This window comes from Catharus ustulatus, chromosome 9 (assembly GCF_009819885.2).
Source record: "Catharus ustulatus isolate bCatUst1 chromosome 9, bCatUst1.pri.v2, whole genome shotgun sequence".
Classification (NCBI taxonomy): domain Eukaryota; kingdom Metazoa; phylum Chordata; class Aves; order Passeriformes; family Turdidae; genus Catharus; species Catharus ustulatus.
In genome coordinates this window covers 32,607,096-32,617,200 of record NC_046229.1, presented here as the reverse complement: position 1 = coordinate 32,617,200, position 10,105 = coordinate 32,607,096, and the positions used below count along the sequence as shown (strand labels likewise).

General features: G+C 55.1%; 1 protein-coding gene across 1 annotated transcript in view; it reads left to right on the top strand.

Moving 5' to 3' along the window:
- Positions 1-1,201: 1,201 nt before the first annotated feature.
- Positions 1,202-10,105, top strand: part of PAPPA2 (pappalysin 2) — an 87,258-nt gene continuing 78,354 nt past the window's right edge. Inside the window, exons 1-2 of the mRNA XM_033067612.1 lie at positions 1,202-1,667; positions 6,884-7,946. Coding sequence (XP_032923503.1) covers positions 1,202-1,667; positions 6,884-7,946 — 1,529 coding nt within the window. The remainder of the gene's footprint in view (positions 1,668-6,883; positions 7,947-10,105) is intronic.

The window sequence follows — 10,105 nt, the reverse complement described above, 5'->3', positions numbered from 1 at the left end:
CTGCAACGGGCCTCCCAGCTTTCGCTGGCAACCCAGCTTCAGACTGACCGCCACAGATAGCGTTTGGGACTGAAAAAAAAATAGTAATAATGAAAAGGAAGCATTAAAAAGCTTCTCATCTCACTGAATCTCCTTGCTGAAGTTTTCTTAATCTCTATGCCATGTGCTTGTGTGAGGGAGTCTTGGGAACCAAGAGAAAACTTAGGGGGTTTGTTTTCTCACCTGTATGCTTTGAGAAATTCTCCTCTGGCAGAGGGTGGATGAGATGCTTCTCACACTGCTGCCCACTCCCTTGGTGCATTCATAGGGGGGTTTTTGGCTTTTGGATGTGGTTTGCATCCTGTGGTAAGGCACCTCCACCACACCTTTATGCACGTGCCATTGTTTGGGAAAGGACAAAAATAATAAAAGCAAGAAAAAACAGAAAAATATCTTGCCGAGGAGGGACTCTGAGTCCAAGACAACCTCTCCCCTCGCCTGGGGCAGGGCTGAGGGAGGGTGTCCCCTCCTTTCAGCTTACTTTCCTCCCCTGTAAGTGATGGAGATGGAGGATGGAGGCGAGGTGGGAGCTCCAACAGGAGAAAACACGGGCAGGGACAGGGCAGGTGCTGTCCCAAAACCTCTAGAGCGGGAAGGGGGTGTGGAGGGGACCCAACGCCCGGAGGGTTGTGTCTCCTTCGCATCCCCTCCCCGCCAGTATCCTGGGCAGCGCTCGGGAGGGCGGAGGGAAGGGAGGGCGAAGCTCCGCTCGGGGTTTATTAGATTGGACATAATCATCTTTAAATAAGGGCAGCCCCCCCTCCACACCCCTCCTTGAGGTGGGGGGGGTGGGGGGGGGAGCGGAGCGCCTCGGGGCTTTCTAGATAAGGGCGACTAACGCATACCCCGCTCCCGCAGGCAGAGTCGGGCAGCGCCGAGAGCCGCGCAAGGTCCGCCGCGCCCCGGGAGCCCCGACTGCAGGCAGAAGTGGGGTCCCCGCCGCGTTGCTCTCGGATTTTCCTCTCCTCCTCTTCCTCCTCCTCCTCCTCTCACAGGAGCAGAAGGGAGGAGAGCGGTGCCGGGGAAAAGTTGGGGGCAGCGGCTGCGGCGGGGGCGGGGGACTGTGCCCCGGCGCTGCCGCCCGCCGCCCCCCTGAACATCCTATTTCCCCCGCGGCCACTCTCCCCAACCTCCCAGCCCCCAAACTTCGTTCCCAAGGAGGATGCTACGCGGCGGAGCCCCCCTGGCCGCGCTGCTGCTGGCGGCGCTCAGCCTGGCCCGCGGGGAGCCCCCGCCGGTCTCAGGGTGCGGGATGAAGGCTCCGAGCCGCCGCGCCGCCCCTCCGCATCACCCGTACGGGCTGTACCCGCAGGGTCCCGCCGCGCACGGGGCTCTCGGAGCTTCAACCTCGCGGGGCCGGAGACCGCGGGGAGCCAGGGGAGGAGGAGAAGAGCCGGAGGGCGAGGCGGACGGCCGGGGTCGGGGCCGGGGGGAGAGGCGGCGGCGCAAGGAGCCGCAGGTGCCGGACCCTGTCCGGGAGCGGCCGCTGCCTGCCCTGTACTTCTCGGGCGGCCGGGAGCAGCTGGCGGCGCGGGCGGAGGCGCTGCCCGCAGTCCCGCGGGAGGAGTTCACCCTGGAGCTGTGGGTGAAGGCGGAGGGCGGACAGAACAATCCGGCCATCATCGCAGGTAAACCCTGGCAGGGAGGGAGGGGGACCCGACACCTCGCGATCCTCCTCAAACATCCGCACGGGGGACTCCCTGACTTCCCCGCTCTGGCAGTTGACACTCCGCGCCCACACCCGTGTTCTCAGCACCGCGGGTGTAGAATATTCCTCCTTCCCTTGAGACCAAACCCTAAACGATTCCCTCCCCTGTTTCCACCCACCCCGTCCTCCCAGCCCGCCCCCCTCTCCCCCCAACTCCATCCCCATCTGGCTTTTCCGTCTTCCCTCGCCGGGAGCTAGAAGGTCCCTCTGGGTGATACGCTCCCTCCGATCCTCCTCGCCCTCCCCCCCAGCCCACCGAGTTCCCCCTGCTCGGGGCTCCGAGCACGCTGAAGCTTTCCGGGGCTCCCGGCGGTCCCTGGGGCGGTGGCCGCACGGTGGCAGCCGCGCCGCGCTCAGGGCCGGCCCCGCTCCGCTCCCCGGGCTGCGGCCCCGAGCGCTCTGCGGAACGGCTGCGGGGCACGGGGCGGCCCCAGGGTCTTATTCTACCCATAACTGCCTCCTCAAGAGCTTGCTGAGAAACAGGCAAGGGATGAGTGAGTCCTGTGAGGGAGCTGAGGCGGTTCTGCCTGGAGAAAAGAAGGCTCAGGGGGTACCTTATTGCTCTCCACAACTACCTGGAAGGAGAGTGTAGTTGGCTCTCTCTTCTCCTGAGTAACAAGCAAATTACCTCAAATTGTGCCAAGACACGTTCATATTGGATACTAAGAAAAATTTCTTCTCTGAAAGAGTTGTCATGCGCTGGAAGAGACTGCGCTGGGAATTGGTGGAATCACCATTCCTGGAAGTGTTAAAAATGTATAGATGTGGTGCTTAGGGACGTGGTTTATTTGTGGGCTTGGCAGTGCTAGGTTAACTGTTGGACTTGACCTTAAAGGGTTTTGCCCAACCTTAATGATCCTGTGATGGAGAAGCTGAGGACAAAGAGAAGACTGGCACACAGGCACAGAGTGGAACAGATGTCACCTCCTGCAGTGGTGCTTCATTCAGCCATGAAGTGTTTGTGTCTGGGTACAAGCTCGGCAGGGCAGTGCAGGGATGCTAGGAAGGGTTGGGAACAGATGGCCGTGCCAGGATATTTGTGGTCACCTCAGTGGGGGCTCCTGTGTTTCTGTGCTGCCCCAGCCAAGCTGACTGGGGAATCCCTCTCTCTAGCCTAACTCTCCCCTGGCTTGGGATCATTACACTGAACCTCCCTCTGCTTTGTCTGGTCTCTTTGATTTTTCTCCTCGGTTAGAGGGCAATAACCACACCTATGCTGTGGAAAAGGTAGGAGGGACAGGCTGGAGTCTCTGGCAGAGAGGAAAACCAACCATGTACTAGGCTGTACAAGGAAACTACCAAACTTCCTAGCATCCCTGCACTGCCCTGCCAAGCTTGTACCCAGACACAAACACTGCTGGCAGGAAGCACCTTGGGATGCATGGACCACAGTTCCCAGTCTTCACATCAGCAGCACAGCTGTTGGCATCTGGTCTGGTCTGCAGGTGCTGGGTTTTGAGTTTCCTAGCTAGCCAGCAGAGTTTTATTATTATTTTTTTTAATTCTTTATTTTTTAATTTCCTTCTGGAGGGTGGGAGAGTTGTTAGTGCTGAAAGCACCACCCGTGAGTGCTGGCATTCACTAGAGTAATATCCTCCAGGATTTGAGTCAGCCCCAGGAACCTCTGGCTGTCTGAGTCACTGTTCACTTCCCACTGTCTCCCTGCATTTGGGACCAAAGGGCCTGGGTGTGAGTGGCCAAAGGGGTCCCAGTCCAGTCAGTGCTGCTGGCATTTTGTGTGAGCAGGTGATAGAAGCAGCTGCCAGCCCTCGGCAGGTGCCGAGTCTGCTCCTAATCTGCTGATTCTGCTCTGTTGAAAGGCAACTGAGCATGAGGTTGTTCAGAGGTGTACAGGAGCTGGAGATGCTGCAAGTGTCCATGAGTGAGGAAAGGCAGGAGGAAAGCAGGGCAGAGCTGACCTCTCCCAGCATCAGTGCTGGGAAATAAGGGCAGGCTGATCCACTCTGATTATGGAACGCAAGCTGTCCCAGCTGTGAGCTACTGTCACTGCTGCTTGGATTGAAGGCTCAGGAGTTGGCGGTTTTTTCCCCTAGATGCCACATTTTGCCTCAGGGCCACCCTGGATGGGTGGATTGTTTATCCTGCTTAGTCACTCATTCATGGGAGGATTTCTGCTGGGGTATAACCTGCCACAGCCACTGTTAGGGGAGGAAACTTCTTCCTTGGTCCTTCTTTCTTGTCCTTCTCATTTTGGGCAGCAGATGAGAGTCCTTTCATGTGATGCTGTTTCCTTTTCCACCTTTTTTATCGCACTTCCATCTACGCCCGCTCTGCTTCTGGTGAACCCCAAGGAACTTCTCTTTGTGCCAGGCTGAGGTTTGTTTTTATTCAGATTGTAGGTGATTTTGTTAGGTCAGATCTTTCACCAGAGACCATCCCAAACATCTGCTGTGTCTAAATCCAGATGTCCTCCTTGGGTGCCTAAGCTGGTTCCCACTGCATACCCTGAGGGGTGATCATGACTAGAGGCTCCCAGCCTTTGTCAGACCCTCTGGAGCTTAAGCAGCCAATTTTCCCCCAGTATCGGAGTCTCAAAGCATGACTGAAAGCTATTCCTTGTGCTACAAAACTTCTGGCCCCAGTGGGAGAGACTGCTTGCAGTGTGGTCCTTACAAAGGGGCACACTTGATCTCTTTGTGGGCTTTTTCTTCATGACCTTCCCTGGCAGGTACCTTCCTCTTCAAATTTCTTTGCGCTGTTGCCAACAACTCTCGTTTCAACCCCCAGAGGCATTCCCCTAAGGCACAGGTGAACAGCATAAACTAGGCTAGAGCTCCCCGTTCCCGCCTGAGGGATCAGAGGCAGAGTTGTTTTTAGAGCTGCTGAGGAGATACCTCACACTTCTACAAACAGCTTTCCCTTCTGGTGAGTTGCCTCAGGACAAAATACTAAGCTCCTTGGCAAACTCAGGGGTCTTAAAACTGCTTCCCTGATGATTTCTCATGAAAGCCCTTAAGAGATGTCAGGACCTGGTGCTAGACCGTTTTTGTGACACTATTCTGCAGTGGCTGCCAGCTGTGGGACATGCTGCTCTGCCTGCAGAACCTTCGCTGCTGCTGATGTGGAGATGTCATCCCTGGCCACATCTAGGATGCACCAGCTGCTGCTTTACTGATTTTCCTCCTGTGTTGTAGAGATGGCCGTGGCCTTACTTACGTACCTTTGAGCACTTTGATGAAGTCCTTATACCTGGTTCTGGGCTCACTTAAATTTCTTTTGAACTCATCAGGCACTGCCAGGCAAGTCTTTGCTCCAGCATGGGTTTGTGAGGATGATAGCTTACACTCACCCCAGGGTTCCATCCCTGATGCTGTTTTTCCCATTTTTATCTTGGGGTTCAATCAAATATTGGGCATTCAGAATCATTTCAAGGTAAACTACATGAGTTTTCCCAAGAGGAAAGGTATCAAGCCCTGTTTCCTCAACCTTAGTGAGGACCAAAAGATGGCTTTTGAGTGTGCAGGTCTCAGCATGTTTCAGCTAGCACCCAGCCCAAAAGTACTCTCCAGCTTTGCCTTCTCACTTCTGCAAGGCTCCTTTGCTCGCCTCCTGCTTTTTGGCTTCTCCCTCTCTCAGCTTGCCCTGGTCTTTCTGCTTCCCTTTCACAATCCACAGAGAACAAGAGCTGGCCAAAACCCATCCGCCCACGGAGGCTTTGTGCGTGGCTGCCTTTGTAGTGAGCAGTGACAGGGATCCATGCCCAGGGTGGTTACAGCCGTGGGATGGTTTAGAGGCCACCACCCATCTTGCCCTTGGTGATGGATGAAGGGAGGGATGCTGCTTCCTGGGGTGACCTTTGCCAGCCATGTTTTTAAGGGGGAAGTGTGGGGTCATGGTAGCCTGGCTTCAGACACACCCCCTGGATAAGAGCCAGGAGATCCTATTCCTCCTGGAGCTCCTTTTGTTCTACACCTCTGCTTCTCTCTACTGGCATCTTTGCAATTCTGGCAGCAGGTGGGGTATCCCCAGGGACAGGCAAGACAGTGGCACAGGCAGGAGTGCTTTGTTTTGGACCACAAGATCCTGATGCCATGAAGATGGACAGGCAGTGTATGTGATAGGAATGGCACAGTGAGGGGCAGGAGAATCCATGCGGCAGGAAAAGCAGAATGGAGAATAAGAAATACTGCAGCAGAAACGTAAAAAGAGTGTCTGGGCATGGCAGCAAGTTTTTCAGCACTGGGACACTGTTTATTGGGGTGATGAATGAGAGAGCACGGTGCCCCCAGAAGACACCACTGGTTGCTCAAAGAGTGACTTCAAACTCATTCACCTCAGCCAGTGACCTGCATGAACATTCTGGCTGTGGTGTTTAAGAGCCCAGAGATGTTTTTTTCAAGCAGCAGGTCCCTTTATCCTTGCCAGTGTTTAAGTGCCTTATGGCCACTGATTCCCAAGGGCATTCCGTGCATGCAAGCCTCTGGTTCTTTGCTGTGGACACTCAGCAGTCTGAGGGAAAGTCAGCACAGCTCCAGGTCCTGCCCAGCCTAACACAGGTTTGCAACATGCTTGGGCGCAGAGGGAGAGGCTATTCCTGGGAATGGATTTATGTTCAGTTGACCTTAGGGGCTGAGGATTGCACTCGCCAGGCTGGAGGCAGCATAGCCCTCTCCAACCCTCTCCCATCAGCACTGGATGCATGACTGGGAGGGAAACTGGAGCATAAATGAGAGCTGTAAATCTGCCTGGAAGCTGTTGGGGAAGCAGTCCCTGGAGGAGCCTGTATTGCTTTGGGTTGCTGTGCTCTAATTCTTAAAAGCTTTGGCTCACAGATAAAAAGCTTAGCCTCTAATCCCATCCCGCTGGAGCACTCCTACAGAGAGCAACTCAGAAACACCTCACTCTTCAGCCCCTCCTCCCATCCACGCTCTTCCTCCCCTCTCTATTCTGCCTCTCTGGCTCTGCCATTCTTCCTGGCTACTCCACCTACTCATGCAAATAGTTTTGAATAGGGGCTAGGGTATCACTCCGGGTGGGTGACACTCCCCAGCCTCTGGGCACTTTCATTTACCTGCTGCCGAGGACCCAGCCTGTGCTCCAAGGAGGAGTGGTGATGCTGTCTGGTCCTTAACATCTCTCTTCTCTCTCTCCATCCCTGTCCCTGACCTGCTGCAGGTGTCTTCAACAACTGCTCGCACTCAGCCAGTGACAAGGGCTGGGCACTGGGTATCCGTGCCCTGCAGCTCAGCGGCAAGAAGGACGCCCGCTTCTTCTTCTCCCTCCGCACAGACCGGGCAACCACTGCCACCGAGGTGACCTCCCACCACCGCTACCGCCCTGAGGCATGGACACACCTGGCCGCCAGCTACGATGGGCAGTGGATGGCCCTCTATGTCGATGGGGTGCGAGTCGGCCGTTCCAGCGGGCAGGAGGGACCCCTGCACAGTGCCTTCATGTCCTCCTGTCGCACGCTGCTGCTGGGAGGGGACGCCTGGGGAACCACCCACACTTTCCGAGGACACCTGGCTGGGCTAGCTCTGTGGCACGGTGCCCTGTCCCAGTCCCAACTCCAGCGTTCCTTTCTAGAGGAGGTGGCTGAGGAGACGGCAGGGCTGGCTCTGGCTGCTGGCTTTGCCACCCCGGAGGAATGCTGGATGCCTTTTCGGGAGGGTGCCTTCCCCCAGCAGTGGGTGTTGCTGTCCCCACCATCCCCCATCCTACGGCCGCTGGGCCCCCCTGCCTGTGGGCAGACTGCCTGCGATAATGTGGAGCTGGTCTCCCACTACAACCAGCACTGGCCGCTGCGGAACTGGAAGGTGGTGCGGTACCGTGTGGTGAACCTGGCGGAGGATGATGGCGGGCGGCCCACGGTCAGCTGGGAACAGATTTGGCGGCAGCACCAGGCTCTGAGTGAAGCTTTCCAGCCCTACAACATCTCCTGGCAGCTCAGCTTGCTGGAGGTACACAACTCGTCTCTGCGCCGCCGCGCTGTCCTCCTGGGCTGTGAGCCCAGCAAGGTGGGGAACGAGCGCTGTGACCCCGAGTGCGAGCACCCCCTCACCGGCTACGATGGCGGCGACTGCCGAAGGCCCGGCCGCTGTTTCTCCTGGAAGCGCCGTGATGGTGTCTGTCACATGGAGTGCAACAACATGTTGGACGACTTTGACGATGGCGACTGCTGCGACCCGCGGGCCACTAACGTGGCCAGGACCTGCTTCGACCCTGACTCGCCCCAGCGGTAGGCTGGGGCTTGTGGGGGGTGGTATGTCAAGGGGTGGGATGTCCCCTCTCAACACCTGTTCTGCACCTGGGTGTTGCTTCTGACCAGTGGCTTTCCAGTGCGGGAAGGCAGAGGGGCATTTTCCCATGGGTGGGTGTGTTTGCCATCAAAAGAAGTAAATCCTACAGCGTGACATGGCATCCCCTCTGTGAAGTCCTGCCAGCAAGTGGTTTTGCCCCCCAGGGGGATTCCCAGTGCAGAGCTGCCAGCCACTGGTTACATGCCTGTGGGAATGTGGGCATCCCTGGTGTGGGCAGAGAGCCCCTGCGAAGGATATTGCTTACTCTGATCCCCTGCATGGCATGTAGTAGGGGAACTGTTGCCCTTTCCCACCTTCCCTGGATATGTCTAAAGTCTGATTTCTTAATTTGTGCTCAAAATAGTGCAGTCGGTGACTTGCACCCACCTGCCCTCCTTGCTGCAGCCTCTGAAGTCCTGACAGCCGTGTTGATGGCTTCCAGCAGTCGGGGCTCTGTTAAATGTACTATATGGATGGAGATGTGGAAAGGAGAAAAAAAGTCATGGTTTTTCCTTTTTTTGTTTTATTTAAAGCCGTTTCTGTATCAGTATCAGAGAAAATCCATTCCCTGCTGTTGGCTCTCAGTGACAGGCAGAGGTGTCCACTGGAGCAGGAGCAGTGCAGCACAGATGGCAGCATCTGTCAAGAAAAGTTGCAAGGGAGAGTTTTAGGGACACATCTGTCCTTTGATCTTCTTTCTCCTTTGCTTTTCTTTCCCTGGGCTCTAGGAGCAGATAGGCTGTAGCCATAAATCCCCTTTTCCCAAGTCTGCTTCTTCTCTCTGCTCCTTCCCAGGCAGGACACGGAGGAAGGAGGGAAGCTGGTGTCTCTGTTTAGGCAATGGCGATAGAGAGGAGCAGCATTTGCCCTCTCCACTTCCTGAGTCTTTCTCACCCATCCTTAAGTTGCCTGAGAAAACACAGGAGGAGGATGGGGAGCCTTTCTTCCAGTGCATCCCAGTGACACAGAGAGGGATCACACTGTGTCCCTGCCCAAACAACCCTCCCTAGATGTTTTCCCACCTCTGGAAGTCTCTTTGGTGGCAGCCACCATTGCCACCCAGTGGCCACCTGTCCCCTTGTTTCCCATGCTGTGAAACAGTGTGTCAGTGCTTTCCTGATCAAGTAGCAGATGGAAAACCTGCACAACAACTCTCCTCTTGTGGTGGCAATCAGCACCCAACACCACTTGGCCTTGGCTTTGGCAGGGCAAAGGCTCTGTCCTTGCCTCTGTGTGTAGTTAGAGAAATGTTTTCATCCTCAGACAAGAATGGCCCCACCTTAAAGTGAAAAAGGCCAAATTTTTGCTGGTATGAATCAGGGCTTCCATTTGTCAGGATTTTCCCCTTAAAGTTGGGAAACAAACAAAATAAAACAAAAAAACCCTTGCTTCTGTAGGAAAGGAATGGGAAAATGGGAACACTAGGGAAATAACAAATCTTTTGCAATTTTCTTTCCGTAGAACTCATTGGTCTGCACAGAGGACAAGAATGATTGATTGTAGGGTAAACTCAGAAAAATTAAATCCACTGTGCCTGGCATTTGGGAAATGAGGAGGCATGGGTTGAATCCTGCTGCTGCTGAGGCCTTCTGAGCTGCTTTTGGCTGGCTTCTTCAGAGATCACAGAAAAAAAGGAGTCATTGAATGGTTTGGGTGGGAAGGACTTCTAGTGCATTCAGTTTCACCCCTCCTGCCATGGGCAGGGACACCTTTTACTAGACCAGATTGCTCAAAGCCCTGTCCAATCTGGTGATGCTGGTGGACAGCCACCCTGCCTGTGCTCATCCCTACAGAGGATGGTTTCTGGGGAAGAATAGAGATGTTTGTGGGAAAACCGCTGGGAAGCTAGTAGTGTGTGCTTGGGAAAAACCCAGATGAACTTGTGCTTGCTGAAAAGCATGGCCAGGTTTGTGGCATTCGCCCCAAAATTGGTGGTTGAACCCCAAGACAGAGAAGCTGGGGACCTCAGCCTGAGCGGTTTTGTTCAGGCAGAGCTCCTGCTGAGTACTGCTTCATTTGATGTAAGGTATTATACTTAAATGAGCAGGGAATCTGGCAAACTTACAGAAGGATTTTTAGGGTGGAAGCCAAAATGGGA